The following is a 24,174-nucleotide window of genomic DNA, read 5'->3' on the forward strand; positions in this document are numbered from 1 at the left end:
TTCTACCTAGATGTTTTGAATTTCAAACTCCTTCCAAAGGATCATTTCTTCCTATATTCTCTTACCTCCAAAAATGTCATCTCCATCTACCATATTGCCCACAGAAGAAAGATGAAAGCCATTCTATTAACCACACTACCCAATATTGCAGCCGCCAGACATGTGTGCTGTTAAGTACCTCATGTTTGGCTGGTCCAAACCGAGATGTGCACTCAGGGTAAATTATGCACCAGACTTAGCTCAGAGAAAGAAGACGAAATATTTTTATATCTTAGACTGATTTCTTGTTGAAGTGATAGTATTTTGGATATATAAGATTAAATAGAATAAATTAAAATTTGTCCTTTTCTTTTTTAATGTGCTACTAGAATATTTTCAATTACATGTGTGGCTTGCATTTGTGATCTGTATTCTATTCCTATAGGACGGTCCAGCTCTAGACTCTTCTTTACCTTTTAGTCACTCCTAATTGGTCAAAAAGTCCCGGTGACTCACCTGAGTTAAAACGAGGTTTACCATGTGAGCAAAGCGGGCTGAATTTGAATTCTAGCTCCACTAGATTTTGATGCCTGTGAACCTGGGGCATTATCTAATCTTTTTGAGTCTCAGTTTCCTTATCTATCAGATGGATTAAATGATAGTTCTTATTCCTCAGTTCAGTTCAGTTGCTCAGTCATGTCCGACTCTTTGCGACCCTTCAGGTTCTTGCAAATGAAGAGGATAAATGTGAGAGGATACATGGGAAGCACTTACTGTGGAGATAAAAGCACAGGAATGCCAAGGAAGAGCCCCGCCTCTCACTGTCATAGTTCAGACTCTCATCATCTCAGGCCAAGCCTCCTGTAATAGTTTCTTCATCTCTAGCCCACCATGCCCTCTAACCCTGCACACTGCCACCAGATTAAACAGTACCTAATGCAAAGAGTATCAAAGCATTTAGTGAGTCTCCATCACCCTTGGGATAAAGTCCAACATCCTTCCTATGCTACGCAAGGCCCTCCATGACCTGACCCCACCGGAAACACCAACCCCACCTCCTGCCAATCCACAATGGCCATCATGAACCAGTTGGGCGCTCCAGCTCCTACTGACACACACCTCTGTCTGCGGTATACGTGCCCTCTACTTGTCCACAAGGCTCAGTTCAACTGGCACCTCTTTAGGGAAGCTTCCCCGGTCCCTGCTATGCCTGTACCCAAACCAGGAGCCAGATATGAGGAGCCACTCCTGTAGCTCCTCACCCACTCCATTTGGCTCCATTGTCACACTTCTCTTGCTTATTTGGTCGACCTGTCTGTCTGTCCTACAAGACTCTGAGCCATCTGAGGGTAGGATGTGTTCTCGGATCCGTGCCAGATCTCCACATCAAGCATGGTGCCTGGCACAATGCCAGGTATCTCCTATAGAAGAATCTCCTATACTTTATCCATTCACTCGACACTCACTCACTGATGCTTGTTGAGTGAAAGGATAAAGTATAGGAGATACTCCCAAGAGGAAGAAGGAGCATGAGAGCAGTGAGGTCAAACAGCAAAAAATCTGAAGGCTAACACGAGGAGAAATGGATGCTTCTTGGTCTTGCAGACAGAGAAGAGAGAAAGGAAAGAATCTGGGCAGGGAGATAGTCATGAAGGATTTGAAATGAAAGACTATAAAAAACAAGAAGATCATGAAAAGAACAGAACCACATTTGGTACTGCTGGTGGTTTAGTAACTTCCTCTGCAATGATTCCAGGAAGAGACAAGGCTCTAGGAAGGCAAAATCATATAAAGAAAGGATGAAGTATCAGCAGCCCATTCAGGGATTATTTGTCATCAGGACTAGATACATGGATGATACAAGTAAATGTCAACCTGATGACTACGTGATGAGACTACTAATAATTTACTGGGGCCGTTGCCCAGGAATTTTTTTTACTGTAGTGCAAATGCCAAGCATGGAAATTTTTGACACGTTATAGATAGGAGAGAGCAGATAGTGAATTTGAGAATAACGATGCGAAATGCCAGAATAATCACAAGAGAAAAGTCTGAATGCATAAGAAGGTTTAGAGGATTCCAGCTTTACCACAAACATGGATTACACGAAAAGTCACTTATGAAAAAGAGAAATTCCAAAAAAAAAAAAGAAAAAGAGAAATTCCAGTATATAAAACCCACTTACCAAAACACTTAGCATTCCAGAATGCATAATAGTAATAGCGTGTCTTTGAACACACACACAATGTCAAAAGCAGCAAATAACACCAGAAAGGTAGAGAAAGTGGGATGTATGACATTTTGTGGCTCACAGGGCATATGAATGGGAAAATACATACTTCTACACACAAACCACAACCTTTACAAGAACGCCTAAAGGCTTCATTCAGAGACCTCAGGTCTCATCCCTCAGGAGAGCCTCCGCCACACTTTTCGTGTGAAAGATCTCATGGGACAGGCCTTGCGTGGGGAGAAGGGGCAGCAGGGAGAATCGAGATGAGAGGGTGAAAAGATGAAACAATCCTTAGCCATCGTCCTCGACCGTGAGCCAGTCTACCTGTTCGAGAGTTCTCTGGACAAGGTAAATGTTTAGGACATACTTATGCTAGAAACAATATGTTGCTTATCTGAAATTCACATTGAACTGGCTGTTCTGTGTTTTATCTCACACCCTGACTTCGTGAGATATACACTTCCTCATTCGTGCTCCCCTTGAGCCACACGTCTCAGTAATTGAGGAAAATGCAAGTAGTCAAAATAGCTAACAACGCCTATGTGCCAGGCCCCATGCTGAGTGGGTTGGGGGATATACCACTTGTTTTTCCCCAGCACACTATGAGGCAGGCACTAGTCTTGTTCCTGACATTTAAAAAATTGTATTTACCTACTTATTTTTGGCTGTACTTGGTCTTCATCGCTGATCGTGGGCTTTCTCTACTTGCAGTGAGCAGGGGCTTCTCTCTAGTTGTGATGCTCAGGCTTCTCACTGCAGCGGCTTCTCTTGTTGCGGAGCATGGGCTCCAGGGCACACAGGCTTCAGTGGTTGTGGCTCATGGACTTAGCTGCTCCGCAGCATGTGGGATCTTCCCAGGCCAGGGATCACACCCATGTCCCCTGCATTGGCAGGTGGATTGTTAACCACTAGATCACCAGGAAAGCCCCATTTCTGTTTTAAAGATGAGGAAACTGAGGCTCAGAGCGATTAAATAACTTGCTCAAGGTCACCCATACAGCCAGTAGTTGAGCCAGGATTTGAACTCTGGCAGTCTGACTGCAAAGCCTACGTACTTGCTCGTCTCACTTGACAAGGCGACAACAGCCGGCAAGGGGTAGAGACATTGAGTCTCCAAGAAGAGTAAGAGAGAGTGAGAGCTCAGGGGATGAGCAGGGATCCCCTGACTGAGGCCTTATAGGAGCAGCTGAAGTTCAGCCAGCTGCCTTTATTTAAGTCAGAGGAGTGTGCCTATGGTTCTAGGCACGTGCAGTCCCCCCCTGGGACTGGGAGCTTGGTTAGACGGGCACCAGGTGAATTTCTTCAATCCCCACTGAAGCCCGTTTGGGGGTCCTTGTTCAGTAGACAACCTGCACAGCTGTACATGCATGGCAGCCTGAGTTAGATGGCAGGAGGAGGACCAGTACAGAGGAAGGATGTGGATGGGCTGCTTAGAGAGCAATGAAGAGCCATTCACTAAGGCACATTTGCAAAGGGTAGGTGGTGCTCTGAAGTCAGTTTAGAGAGACAGGTTGGAAAGAGATTGCTGAAGGCCTGAAATGACAACAAGAGAGTCTTATTATTTTAAGGTGTTTTTTTTTTTTAATATGGACCATTTTTTAAGTCTTTGGTGAATTTGCCAATGATATTGCTTCTGTTTGATGTTTTGGTTTTTTGGCTGCAAGTCATGTAGGATCTTAGCTTTCCAACTAGGGACTGAACCCACATGTCCTGCCTTGGAAAGTGAAATCTTAACCACTAGACCGCCAGGGAAGTCCCAAGAGAGACTTGAGTGGATCTGGGAGGTAGCTTGAAACAATTTGTTATGTATCTGAAATTCACATTAAACTGGCTGTTTTGTACTTCCTCATTCATGCTCCCCTTGAGCCACATGTCTCAATAATTGAGGAAAATGCAAGTAGTCAAAATAGCTAACAACGCCTATGTGCCAGGCCCCATGCTGGGTGGGTTGGAGGATATATCACTTGTTTTTCCGCAGCACACTATGAGGCAGGCACTAGTCTTGTTCCTGACTTTTTTTTTTAATTTTGTTTACCTACCTATGACATTGACGAATTCTGAATAGAAAAATGACCCTCAGAAACTGTGTGTGTCAGGACTCTTCAACTCACAGGGGTCTTTGCTCCGTCAAGCAGACAGCGTAGGGTGGAAGGAGGATGGGAGTGCATCAGCTAATGTGACAGCAGCTGATCTAAAAGACACGAGAAAGTGAAACAACAGACTGGAAAAGAGGACAAGGAGCGGGGAACAGAAAACACATAAGAGGGAAAGTGAGTGAGAAGCCGAATTTCTTCCACTTTGTATTTCCCCAAGCATCCCTCAAGGAAGAGTTGACCTGTTCTGGTTTATTTTCTTCTCCTGAGGTTTGGAAAGGGCCACGGGCATGGCACAGTTTGCTTTCACAGCAAGGCATCTGGTTGCATTTTTCATGATACCCTAGAGAACAAGATAAGAAAGACAGGTAGAGAGATAACTACTGAAGCTGGCAGGTTTGCAGTTGATACACAAAAAATAGTGATGAATACGTGAATGGCAACCTGGAGGGAGTTTTTAGGGAAGGAAACAAGAGTTCAGAGATAACCAATTTGCTTATGACCACACAATTATTAAATGAAGGAGCCAGGATTCAAACCTAACTCTGCCTGCCTGCAAAGCCCGTGTTCCGTTTATTGTGGAATAAAGACCAAAAAGCCATCGAATTTGCTTATGGAAAGACAGTTGGAAGAGATAAGCAAGAGGAGGGATACAGATCCACACCTAGGCAAATTGCGATGAACTAAAGACCTGCCAACAGGGAACAAAAACAAGAGGAAAGTCAGAGAGACTAAAGTTGAACCTCACATTTTCTTTCCCAAAAACATCCCCTGAAGAAGTGGACAAGCCTGGCTTGACCCTCCTTCACATTAAGAAACACCTAGACTTTTGTTGTAGTTGCTATATCCCTCAGAGCCAACAGTGTGACACCACTATAAAAATCTTGTTGCTGTTCAGTCGCTAAGTCGTGTCCAACTCTCTGCAAGCCCATGGACTGCAGCACACCAGACTCCTCTGTCCTCCACTATTTCCCAGATTTGCTCAGATTCATGTCCATTGAGCCAGTGATGCTATCTAACCATCTCATCCTCTGCCTCCCCCTTCTCCTTTTGTCTTCAAACTTTCCCCCATCAGGGTCTTTTCCAGTGAGTCAGCTCTTTGCATCAGGTGGCCAAAGTAGTGGAGCCTTAGCTTCAGCATCAGTCCTTCCAATGAATATTCAGGGTTGATTTCCTTTAGGATTGACTGGTTTGATCTCCTGGCTTTCCAAGGAACTCTCAAGAGTCTTCACCAGCACCACAGCTTGAAAGCATCAGTTCTTCGGCACTCAGCTTTCTTATGGTCCAACTATCACATAACTACCAGAAAAACTGTGGCTTTGACTACACGGACCTTCTGTATAGATCTAACAATTAAATAGTCCTATACTACTCAGCCCAGCCGAAACCACATCTTGAATCCTGAATCCAATTCTAGATAACACATTTTGAGAAGAATATTGGAAAACTGCAGTGTGACCCGGAGAGCAAGGAGTTAGTGTGGTGGAGGACCTGGAATGGTGGTGGGGGAGGCTGATATTTAAGCTTAGACACAAGAATTTGGGGCTTATAAGCATCATCTTCTTGTATTTTCTTTTCTTCTTAGGGAAAAATTCAGACTGAAAATTATCATCAGACATTTTGGTTTCATGTAACCAGTTCACCAAGCTGTTAGTCTGTTCCTTTCAAGTCCACCTGCCCCACCCCCGCCACGTCCATTCTCTATCATCTTAAAAATTGGGAAAAGACCAACTTTCTGAATCACTTTCAGCTTTGAGAATCCAAGATTTAGGGCCTGCTTGAATAAAACTGGAAATTAAAAAAGAAAGAGAAGGACTTTAAACAAGGCCCATACAGGTGTTCCTCTGTTCAAACAAACTCAAATTAAGACCTACATATCCAAAAAACAAGAATATTCCAGTTATTCATTTGATGGAAGCAATTCACAATATCCTCCCTTCTGTTGGCAGCTTTTTAGTACCTTTATGGGGTGACTTGATCGATAAAAATGTAATTACCTCCAATTTCTCAGGGATAGGCATGAAATGAAGGAAGGCAAGCTGTCATAAGGGTTCATGTCCGCTTTTGCAAGCTTTTGTGACCAGTGAACTAAAACAATGACCCGCATTCCAATAATAAATGGGGGCTGGGGAATATAAGTAAAAGTGACAAGAAGATTGAAGTAGCTGTGGTCACGCAGTCATCCACTCTACCCTGTGTGCTCTGGTGAAGTTAAGGTGACCCCGAGCACAGATGGTGCGGGAAGGGAGGGGGAGGCCGAGAGTATTTGTGGTGTTTGTGAATGGTGTTACAGCCCTGGTGACAGCAGAGTAAGAAGATGAAGGCTTTCAAATATGTGATAAATGAGCCAAAGCTTTCAGAGCCCAAATCAATAAAAACAAATGCGAAGTGAACAGAAGGGGGAAAGGGAAAGAGAACATGAAGGCTCCATAAAATCCTGGTCATAAATTCCAGAGGAACTCATGATGTGAATAGAAAATAGGAAGTGAAAAAATGAAGCCTGGGGATGTGGAAAATGTCTGTTGGGTTGTCTCTTTCTTGTCTTCCACTCACATATACCACCATCCCCCCCGGCCCTCCGAACAGGGCTCCTTAAGTAATTTCTGATTCTGTGTGGGCATTTTTAATGCTTCACTCCTGGTTGGGTTTCGCCAGCAGGATTCGTGGTGTTTCTGCAGACAATTGTTATTGCTTTAGGAAACAATCAGGAGAAAATGAGGAAGTGGCAATGATAGATTCGTCTTGCAGCAGAGTCAGGCTGGAGGTAACACCTCAGCGGGGTGGGCTCTTTCTGTTTCATTTTTGTGGCTATTGTTTTGGATTGATGTTTTCATGGGGCTATTTAAATACAAACAGTGTAGAAGATTTTTAAACAGGGACATTTTAGATATACTTTTTCTAACTAGATTCATGGTAAGTTTCGCTGATGTTTTGAAGACACAGAAAAAGAGAAAAAACGCAGAGCAGGGACTTCCCTTGGTGGTCCAGTGGTTAAGACTTTGCCTTCCAGGGCAGGGGGTGCTGGTTCAATCCCTAAGATGGCACATACCTCAGGCCAAAACCCCAAAACACAAGACAGAAGCAATATTGTAACAAGTTCAGTAAAGACTTTGCAAATGATCCACATTAAAAAAAAAAAAAAAGTAGAACAGGTTGTAGGAAAAGGTGATGGTGGGAAAGGTTAGAAAAATATGGCATCACAAGAGAGAAACAGGGAGGGAGAGAGAGAAAGAGAGGGAGAACGGAAAGGGAAGAAGAGGACAGCTCCTTGTAAGTTTATTAACTGAGATTGTTTTCACGTCTGCAATTGCCAGAAAGCACAATTGCTTGGTGTAAGGTCAGCCAGGTTTATTAGAGTCTTTGCTCTTTGACCAAAGAGCAATGGGCTTGAATTTTGAGGGTATGTGAGAATTGTTCCCCTCAATTTCTTGGCTGAAGGACAGCAACCCAGGAAGGTTCGGGGGCCCTAAGCTAGTTAGCAATTATCCTGAACTGACTTGCATATTTCGCTAGGACAGAGAAGAAAGAGCACAGCCTTAGGAGCCAGCAGACATGTACCCTAATCTCTCACCTCAGTTTCTCATTCATAACGTGTGAATGAGGGCATTCCCTGGTGGTCCAACTGTTAAGCCTCTGTGCTTCCAATGCAGGCGACACGGGTTTGATCCCTGGTCGGGAGACTAACGTCTTACATGCTCTATGGCACAACAAAAAATATATAGAAAATGTGAATAATAATAATGATTATGATTATGCATTTTGCAAACAGTGGCCCTTTGTGAAGCCCTTGGCACGTAATGGATCATATCGATGAATGAAACTTAGTCTTCTCTGGTTCTTGTTTCTAGGCATTGGTGAGGCATGTTCCCTGAGGTCTTCCTACAGGGAAGAGCTGGGACTTCCTGTTTCAAGATAGCAACACAGTGACCGAGCTCTGCGCCCACGGATAAGGTTCAGAAGCCAAATCAGTTTTGTGTTTCTCAAACTTCCATTTCCCCACTTCCCTTTGGTCAATGCTATCTTTTCTCGTTACTTACTAGATTGTCTTGATTACAATGCACTTGATACATTGCAGTCTGGGGTTCTCAGTAAGCAGGGAGAAGCTAACACTTGCCCAGAGGAAGATGGGGGCAGAGATGGGGGCCTTGAAAAGCTGCAAAGGAGTTTATGCTTGTGTTACGAGTTTTGACATTTTTGAAGTTAAAAATTTTTTTTTCTCTACGAAACAGAATGGTAGATAGCTAAGAGGCAAAAAGTGCTTTGGAGAAAGATCCACCAAACTGTCGGTTCCCAAGAATGAGCCATACTTCCTGTATTATCTTCCCGAAACACTGTGCTGCGAGGTGAGAAATCTCTCAAGCCCTGATGAAGAAACTGTAGCACAGAGAACTTGTTTTCCCCTGCTACCAAGTCAGCAACAGACTTGAGCTTTGAAACCAGGTCACCGTGGCTGGCAGCCTCACCTGGCAGAGTGACAAGACAGGAAAAAAAGAATTTGCTTGAAGTTTGAGAGAACACACACACTATGTTTAAAGAAAGAGATCTTTTTCTTACAAAAAGCTTGAAAATGAATGAGATCTTATACGGTACGCTTTGAGTTTAATGAGAAAGTTGTGTTTTATAAGCCGCACTGGTGTTGATGAAAGAAAAGTAAGGTAATAAATATTCGGAAGAAAGAAGAGCAAGTGACCCTTCTTCTGTTGTTGTTCAGTCACTCAGTTGTATCTGACTCTTTGCAACCCCATGGACTGCAGCACGCCAGGCTTGCCTGTCCTTCACTATCTCCCGGAATTTGCTCAAACTCATGTCCATTGAGTCAATGATGCCATCCAACCATCTCATCCTCTGCCACCCTCTTCTCCTCCTGCCCTCAATCTTTCCCAGCATCAGGGTCTTTTCTAATAAGTCGGCTCTTCGCATCAGGTGGCCAAAGTAGTGAAGCTTCAGCTTCAGCATCAGTCCTTGCAATGAATACTCAGGGTTGATTTCCTTTAGGATTGACTGGTTTGAGCTCCTTGCCATTCAAGGGACTCTCAAGAGTCTTCTCCAGTACCACAATCCAAAAGCATCAATTCTTCGGCACTCAGCCTTCTTTATGGTTGAACTCTCACATCCTTATACGACTGATGACCCTTCTCCTGGGCATCACTCAATTTACAAGGCAGGGGAGGGGAGGGACCTGCACAGGGACTGTCTCCTGACTTGTCTCTTCCCTCTTTACCTTCCTCCCCTTGCCATCCTCTGCCCAAAACAAAAAACCTTAAGGAGGAAAAGAAGAGCTAATTTTAAGAGAGGAAAGCATCCTTGAGACCAGTGAAATCTCCATAATCCACAGTGACAGACAGGGACCAGCCGAAGAGCAATTTGATTAAATAAGGATATCAGGAGCTTAGAGGGACTCTCTAGTTTGTGTCACGTTTGTCTGTTAGTCTTTGAAATATATTTCTTTAGCTTCCAAACCTAGAAACCAAGTGCCTTCTAGCTGGGGAGATGATTCCCATTTGGAAAATAGGAAAAAAAAAAAAAAATCTCAGGGCAAAGCCAAGGGGTCCAGGTGGGGCTGGGGATCCCAGGCTGGACTGGAACTAAGAGGCTGGCAGAGGGTCGGCAGGAGGCCCTGATGGAGAGAGATGTTAGAAGTTTGGGCTGGGTGCCACCAGCCTTGCAGTGGATGGTTACGGGCTGAGCTTGAGTCCATCCCGGGCAGCACACCTTCCCTGCCCACGTTCCTATCCCACTGCCTGCTGCCCATTACCTGACATCAGGGACCGCTCTGTTGCTGCTTTCCTCAGGGAAGCATTTAGAGGATGCATTGTTCTGTGTGGGACACACCTGTGCAGGGAGATTGTGTGTCCCCTGAGGCTTCGGTTCATAAGCCACTTCCTAGTGGCTCCAGGACTGGCATCAGCAGGTCAGCCGTCAAGGAATCACCATCTTCGGACAAGCTTCAAAGGCCCCCTCTGGTTGCATGTCTTTACCCAGGGCGGACATGCCAGGGGATTTATCCTTTCCTGGGGCTTGTTGTTGTCACTGTTGTTTAGCTGCTAAGTTGTGTCCAACTCTTTTGTGACCCCATAGGCTGTAGCTCACCAGGCTCCTCTGACCATGAGATTTCCCAGGCAAGAATACTGGGGTGCGTTGCCTTTTCCTTCTCCAAGGGCTCTTCCTGACCCAGGGATTGAACTCACATCTCCTGCATTGGCAGGTGGGTTCTTTACCACTGAGCCACCAGGGAAGTCCTTCCTGGAACTTAGGAGGAGGAAATATTGAGTCACCTGTGGACGAGAGGAAAATAAGAATGTCCCTGTGGACAAAATCATTTTAAATGGAGGCTTTTAGAGAGCACTAAAATCTTAGCCAGCTAGCCAGAAATGGTTTGGTGGGGTACATTTTGCTTGTCTTGGGTCACTCTGCTTGGGATAAAAATCAGAAATGTTTATATCCCATGGAGAGAGTACCTATGGAAACAGGCCAGATCCTCCTGAGAAGGCATCAGAGATGCTAAACCCAGAAAGGAATGGTCCTGCGTTTCTGACTCGGGAGATCCAGAGAAGCACAGGAGCTGTTGGTTGTAAATTGCTTAAAGCAGAAGCCCCTGGTGGCTGCTCCCAAGTTCATGGCTATCTGCCGTAGATGGTAGCAGCCAAGATTCCAATTCCCACCTCACCCTCCACACATGACTTCAGATCCAAATCTCCAGAGAAAGGAGAAAAGGGATCTTATGAAAATAGGATTGGAGGCACTCTATTATAAGGGTTCCAGAGGACGAGTTAGGAGTAATTCAAGAGCAGGCGCAGAAAAGAAATCTGTAAGCCTTGTAAGACGTTCAGCAAGAAGGTTATTTCCAGCATGGCTGGCTGATTAAGAGGCACCCTGTGAGCAAGAATTCTGCTGGTTTAGAACAGAGGCAAAATGTTGTCATTTGAGAACCCAAAGTGAGGAAAGACCAGCCTTGATCTCTTGGTCATGCTCAGCCTTTTTCTTTGTTTTCACTTTCTTTTCCAAAACAGATCGATTTGGGTCTCTGAAAGAATAGATAAGCCAAGGTTAACAGGTGAGTGATAGGTAGCCGTCCACCCTGTGTGTGTGCACGCTAGTCACTCAGTCGTCCCACTCTGCAACCCCGTGCACTGTGGCCCACCAGGCTCCTCTGTCCATGGAATTCTCCAGGCAAGAATACAGGAGTGGGTCGCCATTCTCTTCTCCAGGGAATCTTCCTGACCCAGAGATTGAGCCCAGGTCTCCTGCATTGCAGGCAGATTCTTTTACCATCTGAGCCACCAGAGAAGCCCCGTTGTCCACCCTATGAGTATGAATTTTCAAGAACGGCCCTCTATGACCTTTCTCGGTTTGCTGCTCTGTCCAATGCCCTGTAAGAGGTGATAAACAAAGGCAGAAGGGCTCTAAGCACAGCTGGAAGGTTAAGATAAAAGAAAACACACAGTTGAGGTTTCAACACACATCAACCTAGACCCACAGACAGGAGTGAGGGGCTGGTCAGTTGGAGATGAAAGGGGACCTGCTTCCCAGGGAGCTCAAGGAGAACTGAAGCATCAGAAAATGTGTAGGAGCAGATGTCTTCCGATTCTTTTCCATTGAAGCAATTCTGTATTTTATGGGTTTGAGAGTCTTTGAAATGTTAAAGTTTATGCCTTAAAATGCACCAGAGACAAATAAGACAGTCGCCAACCTGTCTGGAGAAGGATTGTGAGGGACTCAAGATGCATAGAAAAGTTACAAGATGAAATCCATGGTTTGGGGCGCACCATTGCCCTCTATTGGATTAAATAAATCAAACCTTTAATGTGGGTGCATGTTTCATTATCTCTGGCTGAGTCTGCCAAGAAGTCAGGGCACCTTTGAATGGGAAATTAATCGATCCTTGTAAATGGGTCCTTCCATCGGCTGCCCCTCTTCTGAGGAAATCAATTACAGTTGTAATTCTGATGGCAGGTCGTTCATCATGTTGCCAGTCTCTCAGCAATCATTTGCTAGGTGCCACTAAGCACTGGCGAGGTAGCACAAGGCATGTAAGGAGAAATAACAGCAACTGCTGGTACTGTTCATCAGATGCCTACTGTGTGCCAGAGTCTTTATACACATTTACACACAAGACCCCCATGAAGTAAGGGTGGCTGCTACCGGGTTAGGATGGCAGGAGGAGAAGAGGATGACAGAGGATGACATGGTTGGATGGCATCACCGACTTGATGAACATGAGTTTGAGCAAGCTCTGGAAGTTGGTGAAAGACAGGGAAGCCAGGCGTGCTGCAGACTATGGGGTCTTAAAGAGTCAGACATGACTGAGAGACCGAACTGAATTGAATCAGGTTGAGGATGAAGAAGCAGGATGCTTGGGAAGTAAATGGCATGTCTGAGGTTCAAATACAGGTTCATCTACTCCTGAGACCCCAGGAAGTTTACAGACTACCAGGGGAGATAGGATATAGCTAAAAACATCTACATGGGACTTCTCTATCCAGTGGTTAAAACTCCTCTCTTCCACTGCAGGGGACACAGGTTTGATCCCTGGTCCGGAAACTAAGATCACACATGCCTCAGGGCATGGCCAAAAATATATAAATAATAAAATAAAAATAGCCTATTCCCAAACTCTCTAAAAAACAAAAAGAAAATTTTTAAAGACTATATGGGGTCTGTAAACTATGGCCAGTAGGTCAAATTTGACTCATGTATTTTTCCCACAAATGAGATGGTTTTCCCTTTTTTGAACAGTGGGGCAAAATTATAATAATAATATCTTTTGGCATGTAAAAATTATATGAAATTCAAGTTTCAGTGAGCATAAATAAAACTTGTTGTTTTTCAGTCTCTAAGACGTGTCTGACTCTTTTCGACCCCATGGACGGCAGCACACCAGGTTTCCCTTAACCACCTCCTGGAGTTTGCTCAGACTCACATCCATTGAGTTGGTGACGGCATCCAGCTGTATTAGAACCCAGCTCCTCCTGCTGGTTTACTGTTCTCTCAGGCTGCCTGCCTGAAAAAGGACAGACGCCTGGTCGTGGCATAGTCTGTACAGCCCCCAGAGCTGAAAATCTCTTCTCTCTGGTCCTTTGCAAAAACGGTCTGGAGGATTACTAGTCTATACTCGGGCTTCCCCAGTGGCTCAACAGGTAAAGAATCCACCTGCAATGCAGGAGATGAGAGTTGATCCCTGGGTGGGGAAGATCCCCTAGAGGAGGGAATGTCAACCTACTCCAGTATTCTTGCCTGGGAAATCCCATGGACAGATGAGCCTGGTGGGCTACAGTCCATGGGGTTGCAAAGAGTTGAGCACAACTGAGCCCGCGCACACACACACACACACACACACACACACACACACACCTATACTCCAAGGTAAAATGTTATATATCAATATATATAGGTTTTTACAAAGCATTTGGGGGTTAAGAAAAGGGTAAACTAATATTTATTTAACCCACTATGTAAGGTGGGAGAAGATACACAGGTGCGATCTATTTTAAGACTCAGTGCACGAAAAACCCAGCCTTTAAAAGAGAGAAATTAAAAGGTAGCTATTTGCATAACAAATTTTCCCTTTCATTTAATACAGGGATTCACCATGGGGTTCCTTTGTAGAATGAGTCTCCATAATGCACGCTAATATGATTCCATTTACAAATACTCTCTTCATAATAACTTTTCAAGAACAGATCTGTTGTGTACAGTGAGGCTTAGCGAGCATCATTTTTTCCTGGCAGCATAAGGTTTCCCACATCTGAAAAGCCACTGACCTTGTCAATTTAGGCGGGGAGGTGGGGAAGTGCTGCCTTCCCACTGCCTCCAAGAAGGGCTTTGCCTGGCAGATTGAAAGGGTGAGGATTTCAAGCATGTGTGCCTGGGACATCCCATGGACAGAGGAGCCTGGCAGGATACAGTCCATGGGGTCACAGACACGACTGAGCACACACACAGGATTCCTTCTTTCCCCGGGGCCTGAGCCTGCATCTTCCACCAGCTCTGTGCTGTTATGCAAATACTCTTTTTCAGAGATACAGAAAACGAAAGCCTTGGCTGTTACATAGCCAAATTAGGAGGAGCTGAAATTGTTCAAGAAGTTGCTTCCCTGGTACCATTTTCATGGAAACTATGTATTTCTTCTGAACACATCCCCTGACTTTGGCTTTCAAATGCAGACTCTTTTAAAGAACTGTCTCCCAACTTTTGTTTTCATCCTCTGTGGTGACATATTTTAGAAGCAGATAAACATCCGTAGTATATAGCCTGACTGTTTTTCAGGGATTTTGGTGGTACAAGAAACTTAAATGGAAATACAAGGGCAGATAAAATCGTGCCGAGGGCATCCTGTTGGCATGCGGGGTGATCTATGTCTCAGGGCTGCTAATGGGCATTCCATGCCATTTGTCAAGTGGGAGAGGGAGAGAGATGCAGAGGGCTGGTGAGGAAACAGAGCCAGCACCTGGGGCAGGAGCCCTGTGCAATTCAGAGGCGGGATTCCTGGACAAATGCTACCATCCCCAGGCCTGGGATGAATAGGGGGAAGCGGCTGACAGCGGCTTGGCACCTGAATGCCGTCACTTCTTATTCACACTCTATGGCAGGTAGCAGTGCAGCCGTTTCTAAGACTGATCACTGGAAGGGAAAGCGCATTTAACCCGTCTGTGCGGCTCTCTGAAGAGGTGTCTGTCTTCATGTTCCCCTGAGGTCAGGAGCACTCTACTGCAAACAGCAGTGAGAAGGCTCCACCGCGTTCTTGAGTTCTTGAGGCTGCTGCCCTTTCTCTCTCTGCCCCACCCCCACCTTTTCTCTCGTGGAATTGTTGCTACCATGCTCTATCTCCATCATTTATTACTTTTCTCTTGCAGATGCAGTATGTAGCAGTGGTAGGTACAGACTATCAAACAAAATGGATAAATACTGAATAAACTGTGTTAGCTCTGTTTTTGTTTTTTTTTTTCCTGGGTGGTAATTTTTAACTTTTCAAAATTAAAACTAATGGATAGCAAGGAATAGGATATCAATTTCCACGCATTTTTATGATCAAACAGAAGACCAACCCCTGGGGCTGGCACATTTACCATTCTCTGCTATTAGGGAAGCAGAGAATGGTAAATTCAAGGGAAGAGCTTGCAAAGCCCTGTGATTTGAACGAAAACGGAGCAATCCCCCACCCCTTCCAGCCGGGGCATCTCTCTGCCACCAAGCAGCATCTGAACAGATTTCATTTCACAAATGGAAATGGGACACAAGCAAATTTTTTCAAAGTGATTTCATGAAGAGTGGGCCTGTTTAATTGGGTTTTCTGAGCCAGGATTAATATTACAAGCTGGGGAGCTCTGCAGTGTGCCTCTGTTGTTGGCTTTGCCACACCACCTGCCTCCTGGGGGAAGGCAGAGAAAAGTGCCACCATTCAGGAGCAATTTTCCTTCTGCTTCCAGTCTTCTCACTGAATGACTTAGAGCCAGCTTGGACCAAGTATCCAGGCCTGATCTGAGTTATATGTAAGGTAGGAAAGATCTTTCTAAGCTCAAGGTCATCTCTAGAGCATGCCTTAGGTTCTTTTTTTCATCTCTAATGTATGTGATTTTCTAATATGTCTAGCATTTGCCCTCCCCTTGTCTCCATTCTGCTTATTAAGGTAAATTTGCATAGAAATGGGATCTTGGTTTTCGGGACCATTCACCTGACACTTGATCTCCTGATGTGACCAGTGTCTGCTGCTGATACCATGAGGGTGACCCACAGGAACCCATCATCCTGCAAACCAGAGGCAAGGCCTTAATTAGGGAAAGCTTTGCATGTGAAAGTAATGGGGTGAATCCAATCAGCAAAAGCATTTAGCTTTCACCCAGGAGGACAGAGTACTCCTTCCTGTTGAGTGGGTCATCCCGGGTCACAAAAATTTTAATTTGCCTTAGATGGACAGATCTTGAAGAAAGTTCATAAAAAGTATATAGATTTTGAGTCTGGAAATAAGTTTTGGCTGGTGATAAAGCTCAGGCAGTGAGCTATGACATTTCACTTTGGCTCCTGAGATATTTTTTGCTTAATATGTCTTTGGGCTTTGTCATGCTCATCCCTACAAATGGCCTTTGGAAGACCAAGCAAATGTGGAGAACCAGAGGAGGCGCCCCTTGCTATCACTGCTGCAGCAGTCAGCTTTAATCCCCTGATCTATGCAAGTCAGCCCCTCCCACCCGCAACCACCTTCGTAATTTACCTAAATCTCCTCACTTGGGCAGAATTTCCCACTGAGAGGACACATGTGGTCCCAGTTTACTGGTCATAGAAAGTCAGTTAGGTTTGAGGGTTTCTGAGCTACAGGGTTTCATACTTAAGACAAATTTTGCAAAACATTAATGCCAAACAGCAGCGTTCAAGACGGTGTCCTGACAGTGAGCAGAGAACCAAAGAACTTGAGGGTCATGGAGAATAAGCATCAAATTTCAAAGAGAAAACTTTATAGGAGGTGGGGAAAATCAGAAGAAAATTATTGCGGCTTTTGGTTAGACTGTGTTTGCTGAGGATAAATTCATTCTACAAAATTATTCAAACTCGGTTTTGTCTTGGATAACATCTGGTGTCTATTATTTAATTTCATCTTACATCCTTCTCCACTGAACATTATGATCACCCTTTTACAAACAAGGAAACTGAGACTCTAGGAGGTTTACTTGCTCAAGCTCACACAGCTGTCCATCAACAAAACCAGGACTTTTCTCTCTTTCTATTACACCCCACTGTCTCCTAAAAAACCCAACTATATTTCATTCGTAAGTTGACTTATTTATCTTTATACAGGTCTCACATATTATTAAGAGGGGCCAATATTTTCACTCAATTCAGAGGCATGAAAATGAAAATTTCCAAAACCATGTTGGCTTCCATAATAATAATAATAAAAGTTGGAATCTGAGTCTCCCAGGTCTAAAACGAGAATGCTTTCTACTCTCAAACCATGTAGAAGATGGCTAAGTTCCCCACTGACCAAAGCTGTCTAATTCTCTTAAATGATTCAGATGTAAAAGAGAAAATGGCATCTGTCTAATTAACACCGGCTGGTTAAATATAGCTGCCAAGGGACAGTGTTTACAGAGCAATCCTTCCAGCCCCTCAGGCCCCAAGGTAGCGATGATAGCGAGTCTTCTGTCCTTATCAACCGGAAACAGAGATGTCCCAGAAATGATCACAGGCCAGGACTGCAAATGGGGATGAAAGGAGAGGGGGAAGGCGGTCACTGGCCTTCATTTCCTGTTCCTGGCATCTGGAGATTCAGAGAACGATGTCGGAAAACGGATCCTAGGGGCTCAGGCAGCTCTTTCTGAAAACAAAAACCCTTCCTGTGTGCCTGCACCTCCCTCTCCAGCCTGGAGACATTGGATCCTCCACTACCAACCGCTAGGACTGCCCTTCTGGCAGAAAACACAATGACCACATTATTTCTCTTCCAGCTTCACGTTACAACATGGAAGCCATTGCCAAGTTCGATTTCATGGCCTCGGGAGAAGATGAACTGGGCTTCCACGCTGGCGATGTTCTGAAGGTAGGTGACATGGGGCCCAGGAGAGCCAGAGAGAGTTTAGGTTATTCTGGTCTAATCGCGAAGTTAATCTAACAGTTGAACTGCTTAAACTGTTTCTCAAGAAACACAAACAGTTCTTTCAAAATCCAAAATTCACCTCAACCAAAATGGTTTCTTCTGAGCACCCGTGCACTAACCACCAGGCGGGGTGAAGGAAATCTGATTGTATAAGCCACAATCCCTGTCCTGAGATGCTTGTGGTCTGGAGTGGGAAATACATCCGTGTGCAGGGCTTCTCATAGATGTTTTATCTAAGTGCTCAGGAGCACAGGTATGGGACAAGGATCCCACCTTGAAAGATGGGGTTGTAGGAAGGGGTGGCAACGTCAGTTGTCAGGGAAAGCAGTAAAGGTGAGTCAGGCTTTTGGTGAAAGTTCAGAGATGGTCAAGCTCAGGCAGAGTCTGCTCAGCATTAGGAGGCTCAGCACGGCTGGAACAGGAGGAAGGTGTGGGTGGGGACGCCTTGAAAGGCTGCTGGAGGAAACTCAGGTCAGTGAAGGCCACTCACACCTGGCCACTCTGGGGTTTCTCAAAGCTTGTCTTCCACCCGCACTTGACTTGTAGTGGCGGTTTGCTGAGCTGAAGAGGCCTTGGACTTCTTCCACATTCCATGCGCCACACTTGCATGGACTCTGCATCTCAGAGTGCCAAATAGCACAAGCCCTTAAAGAAGTGATGGGAGAGTCTGTGGCACCCATGCACCGTGGCCTCTGAACACCTCGGATAGCCTGATCCCCAATCCTCAGCAGTCCATGTAGCCACTGTTGTCTCTCCATTAAGATAAAAGCTTACTATGGAAATAGCCTTGTCACACGTGAGCAGGGGAATGGGAAAGTGTCCGCAGGGCACGAACCAGGTGGAATTTGAACAATCCCCTTCCTGCCCTCTTCCCAGGTGGTGCTAGTGGTAAAGAACCTGCTTGCCAATGTAGGAGACGTAAGAGAGGCAGGTTCAGTCCCTAGGTCAGGAAGATCCACTGGAGGAGGGCATGGCAACCCACTCCAGTATTCTTGCCTGGAGAATCCCATGGACAGAGGAGCCTGGCGGGCTGCAGTCAATGGGGTCGCAAAGAGTCAGACACGACTAAAGCGACTTAGCGTCCATGCATTCCCCACTCCGAGTGTTTATATAACTGCCCTCACTGTGCAAGATCTGGCAATGTGGCTCCCAAGAGCACGCCTTCAATGCTGGAGCTTCTCAAGGTCAAAATACTGCTTGGGCTCCTGACCCAGGAAAAAGTGACCCTCACTTCTTCAGGACCTTACCAAGGTCACTGAGGGGTCTGGGACAAGGTGAGAAGTCCCTCCCTTCCCTGTTGGGTACTGTCACCATGCGGTTATCAACCACTCTGCAGTGTTCTCACCCAAAAGAGGCCCCTGGGAGGTGGGTGTGGGGGCAAGTCCCATCCTCACCTCCCATTTCAAACCAAATCATCTGACTTAAGTTTTCTCTATTCTCCAGAAAAGGAAAAACAAAAAGCAAAAATCTTTCCTCAACTCTGCTTCAGCTTCTAATTTCTTTCCTCTCCTTCATGGCCACACTGGGAAAAATTCTCTGTGCTGGCTGTCTCCACTTCCTCACTTCCCATTCACTCCACTAGACCCTCTGGAATCTGACTCTTACTCCCAACACTTCGTTAAAGTCCACCAGTGACCTCCTGAGTGTAGAATGTCCTGCTAAACACCTATAGGACTTGAAACTGCTAACTGTCCCTCCTTGCATCTGAAAGGAGCCCTGTCCCACCCAGAAACACTGTACTCCACTCTGAATATTTCCCTTTTATCCTGTCTCCCAAGCAACCCACATCTTCACCGGAGAGGAGCCTGGTACCAGTTAAAAGGAAACCGGATGATCCATAAATGATCCCCATATTGTCAATATCACCCATTCTGCCCTTGACTGTTCAGACTATTGCCACATCCCCTTGACTGACCCCATTCTCTCCTCTCTCTTCCTCCTTTATTTTAAAAACTAGACCCAGAGGGATCTTTCTAGAAGATAAATTAGATCATATTACTTCCTTCCTCAGAAGTGTTCAGTGGTTCCCTGTGACCAGTGGATGGAAATCTAAGCCATCTGAGCTCAACCTACCACCCAACCTCATCATGCTCAAGTGCAAGAACATGTATACACACACACACACACACACATCTTTGTGTATGAAATGGCCCAAGTCACACTGCAATATGCACACTGTCCTTTTTCAGGCTCTCCCTGTACTCTGAATGTCCTTCTTCTGCACACATGCCTTTGACCACCTCTGCCGGGGAACCCTCATGAATCCTCCCCACCCCCCACTACCCCAGTAAACTCGTTATGCCCTCTTCAGCTCCTCCATGGCATTTCACACACTCTGCTCAAGGCATTCACACCCTATTTACAAGCAGGCGAGCTCCGCTCTCTGCACGGAAGCACCACCTCTGCTGCTCTCCCCCCATGCCATCCTGATTGTCTGGTCTCACAGTGGCTGCTTCACTCCCCAGAGCTCTGCGGGGGTGGAGGCTGGGCCTGCAGAAAGGTGAGGAAGAGTCAATGAATGAATGAATGAGTGGGTCATCCCACCGCTGATCTGAGAGCAGAGTCTTGCCGGCTTCATCTTTGTGTCTTCCCAGCACCTGACACAAGTCACGGCCCCAGATGGGGGCTCAGTACATATTTCTTGAGTTGTTACACTGTGTTTCTGCACACTCATTTAGAATTCTATCAGAAAGCCAAACCCTTCCTTCCTTTCAAATTCTATCCATTGCAGCCATAGTGGTAAAGAGGAAAAGGGATGGGGCTTGTTGGCTGAGTCTCATGGAAGGTCTGTATCATGGTGGTCAGTGGGCCCGCCTGTGGGCCTCTGCGTACAACTGTCTCCTCCAAATATGGGTAGCAAGCCCCCGGAGCCTAGAAATTGGTGTTCTGTTTCTTGGGGGTTTTTTAGAAATTGTTTTCAAGGCCAGTTCTTGACTACCCCAGCAATGCACTCCTGAGTGCTCTTTCATGTTATGCCTTTAGTTCTAAAACACTAAACAGACTTTTTCATTAGAAGATACAAAAACTGTCTGATTTGCTCATCACCAGCTGCCTGCTGCAGTCTGTGAGGTCCCCAGGGTGTAGGCCCCAGCTTATTCATCTCTGTATTCCCAGCACCCAAGTGCAAACAGCAGTTGCTCACTAGATGCTGATCCCAGAATGGTAAACAAGATGGCAGACATGGAACTCTAGCCACATGACTGGATCCCACTTCTCCTGTAAGAGAAACATTCCAAAAGTCAGGGGTTGAATGTTTCATGTGCGTATCATGACCTCTCCACCTGCAGCTGCACACAGCACCCGGTTACACTTCCCACTCGAACCTGCCAGTCATTATTAAAAAATGTCTCTTGAGCCAGGCCATCTCTATGTGCTTCTGCAATTCATCTAACACGACCCCATTTCTTCCCCCTAAAACAGCGACCAAAGAGCCCCCAGAGTTAGTCCTACATAATTAACTTCTTCAACACTTCTGATTTCTGCTATGCCTCTAAGAGCTATAATTTCATCCAATTTTGAAATTCTTCCAGCCGTACATTTTGTCCTCTTCCCACGTCTAACTTATTCTCAGGCCACGTAACCCAGAAAATGATTCCGGGAGGCAACACTGTAAGAGTTAAGTTACAGCGAAGTTGAGGGTAAAACCTCATGGGTTTAGGCTGAACTCCTTGCGCAGGTTTGCACGATGGGGACAAGAGATAGACAAACGGAGGAGATGGAGAGATGAGAGGGACAGGAAGTACCAGCCCTGCCAACAACGGCGGGAGGAAACCACCACCACCACCCCCCAAAGACTCTTCTTTGCTGAAAATGAGATTTTTTTTAAACCCTTGCCTTTTATACATCATAAAAAGCCTATAAATTTGCCTCTTTGGGAACACAATGTCAGGCAGACCAAGTATCACGTGGTGAGGAAAATGGATGGCATTGTGGGATAATCTTTCGGTGGCTACAGGGTGTAAATGAGTATGAGCCACGATTACTAAAATTACAGCCAGTTTTGGGTCAGAGAGCTAAGTGCAAAATGTAATTCCTACTGCGATGAGCCCATTTCCAAATGGTCTCTTTTACTTCATCCCTGCTCACCTTGGTATTTGACATTTGCTCCCCAACCCACGTGTCTTCCCATGTGATGGGAGAAAGGAATTCCAGAGCCTTGAAATTTGGGGGAGATGGCACAGAGTAAAATGCCCTTGTGTTTTTTATGTGATGACGATGCCCTGGTGCCGAGTTTCCTAGTTCTTCTTTTGACCTAGATTTCCTGCTCCCCTACCCCCGCCACCCTCCTCGGCACACACATACCCGCACGTCCTTAGCGATACCAACAGTCACATTTGATGTTAGAAACTATAAAGTTTCCTTTTCTCAGCAATTCTAGAACTCAAATATGGGACACACTTTTATTTCTTCAGAACAAATGATCACATTCAAAACATACACATAGAACACTTTAAAGAACTTATCAACCCTCCGTGTCCTTCAGACCTGGAGTTCTCCTTCATAAGAATATCACGTTGGACAGAATTATATTTAAAAACACAGCCTGTACTCTCTGGAGGACGTCCAAGGATGAGGGAGCATTTGATCCTTGCATCAGCTCCGTGAAGGGGCTGCCAGTTATTATTGCCCCCATTTTGCAGATGATAATTGACTCGCCTGAGGTCAGACATCTAGGGAACCAAGGACCCAAGGACCAAGGGCTTCTCCTTCCAAACTCAGGAGTGGTATTAGAACTAGGTCATCACTGCTTCTCAATTCCATTGCTCTCTTCAATTCTCTTCTCGTCTCTGGGAGGCAGAAACCAGAGGCTTCAAGTCCACCCACTTTTTTGGATGACTCTGAAATCCAGCTCCAGCCCTCACCTCACTGCTGAACCCAGACACACATCTCCAGTGCTCCCTGAGCTTTCCTTCTCTGAGGGTCCCAGGGGCAACTTGATTCACCCACAGGCGATCTGAGGTCCATGAGCTTTCCCTCAGACCTGTTCCTCCTCCTGTCTTTTCTATTTTGGTAAAAGCATCACCACCCACTCAGTCTCCCAAGCCAGAAATCCAGAGCCATCCCAGAATCCCCTTCTCCCTCAGCTCCTCGAACAGTCACGAAATCCTGCCCGTTTGTGCTTCCTGATTCCTTTGAAATCTGTCCTCACTTTCACCTAGCCCAGATCTCCTTCGTCTATGCCTGGATGGCTACGCTCCTCTTCCTACACTCTCTCCCCTGACTTCACCCCCACAGTCCATCTTCAAGTTGTGATACCCCACGCTTTTCTTAACACTGATTCTCACTGTGCTGTTTCCCTGATGAAAATCCTTTGATGGCTCCCCGTACATTTCAAGATAGAAATCCACACTTTTGAACGTGGGCTACAAGGCCCTGTAGCCCTGGTTTCCCCTCTCTCTACTCCTGGGGTCACAATCTAAACTTCCGCCAGATTGAGGAGTTCTGTCCCAAGAGCGCACCTCACTTCCCCACGCCCCAGAAGTACTTATTTTGTCATCAGACTTTGCCTAGTAACTCACCTGGGCAACCCAGGTGGTCCCTGCTCCGAGTAAGCTTTCCTATCCATCTTCTTCTTTCCTCTTTATCATTTCTCTTCCATCAGTTAAGACGTTTTCAGCTATGAGAAGCAAACTTAAAATGGCCTCAGATCAGTTCAGGTCAGTCGCTCAGTCATGTCCAACTCTTTGCGACCCCATGAATCGCAGCACGCCAGGCCTCCCTGTCCATCACCAACTCCCGGAGTTCACTCAGACTCACGCCCATCGAGTCAGTGATGCCATCCAGCCATCTCATCCTCTGTCGTCCCTTTCTCCTCTTGCCCCCAGTCCCTCCCAGCATCAGTCTTTTCCAATGAGTCAACTCTTCGCAAGAGGTGGCCAAAGTACTAGAGTTTCAGCTTTAGCATCATTCCTTCCAAGGAAATGCCAAGGCTGATCTCCTTTAGAATGGACTGGTTGGATCTCCTTGCAGTCCAAGGGACTCTCAAGAGTCTTCTCCAACACCACAGTTCAAAAGCATCAATTCTTTGGCATTCAGCTTTCTTCATAGTCCAACTCTCACATCCATACATGACCACTGGAAAAACCATAGCCTTGACTAGACGGACCTTTGTTGGCAAAGTAATGTCTCTGCTTTTCAATATGCTATCTAGGTTGTCATAAAAATGATAACAAAGATTTATAATTTCTCATACAAAGTCCAGGCGTTGGAGGACTCCTAAGCAGCTAATTCAGTAGCTCCATGACATCGTCAAGGTTCTTCCCATCTTTTTGTTCTGCCAT

At 45.7% G+C, this 24,174-nt stretch overlaps 1 protein-coding gene across 2 annotated transcripts in view; it reads left to right on the top strand.

The window, feature by feature from the left end:
- GRAP2 (GRB2 related adaptor protein 2) overlaps positions 1–24,174 on the top strand; it is a 67,614-nt gene that overhangs the window by 29,058 nt on the left and 14,382 nt on the right. For both annotated transcript variants that reach the window (XM_061418601.1, XM_061418602.1), the window contains exon 2: positions 17,745–17,836. In XM_061418601.1, coding sequence (XP_061274585.1) covers positions 17,759–17,836 — 78 coding nt within the window. In that variant the 5' untranslated portion in view covers positions 17,745–17,758. The remainder of the gene's footprint in view (positions 1–17,744; positions 17,837–24,174) is intronic.

This window comes from Bos javanicus, chromosome 5 (assembly GCF_032452875.1).
Source record: "Bos javanicus breed banteng chromosome 5, ARS-OSU_banteng_1.0, whole genome shotgun sequence".
Taxonomy (NCBI): Eukaryota; Metazoa; Chordata; class Mammalia; order Artiodactyla; family Bovidae; genus Bos; species Bos javanicus.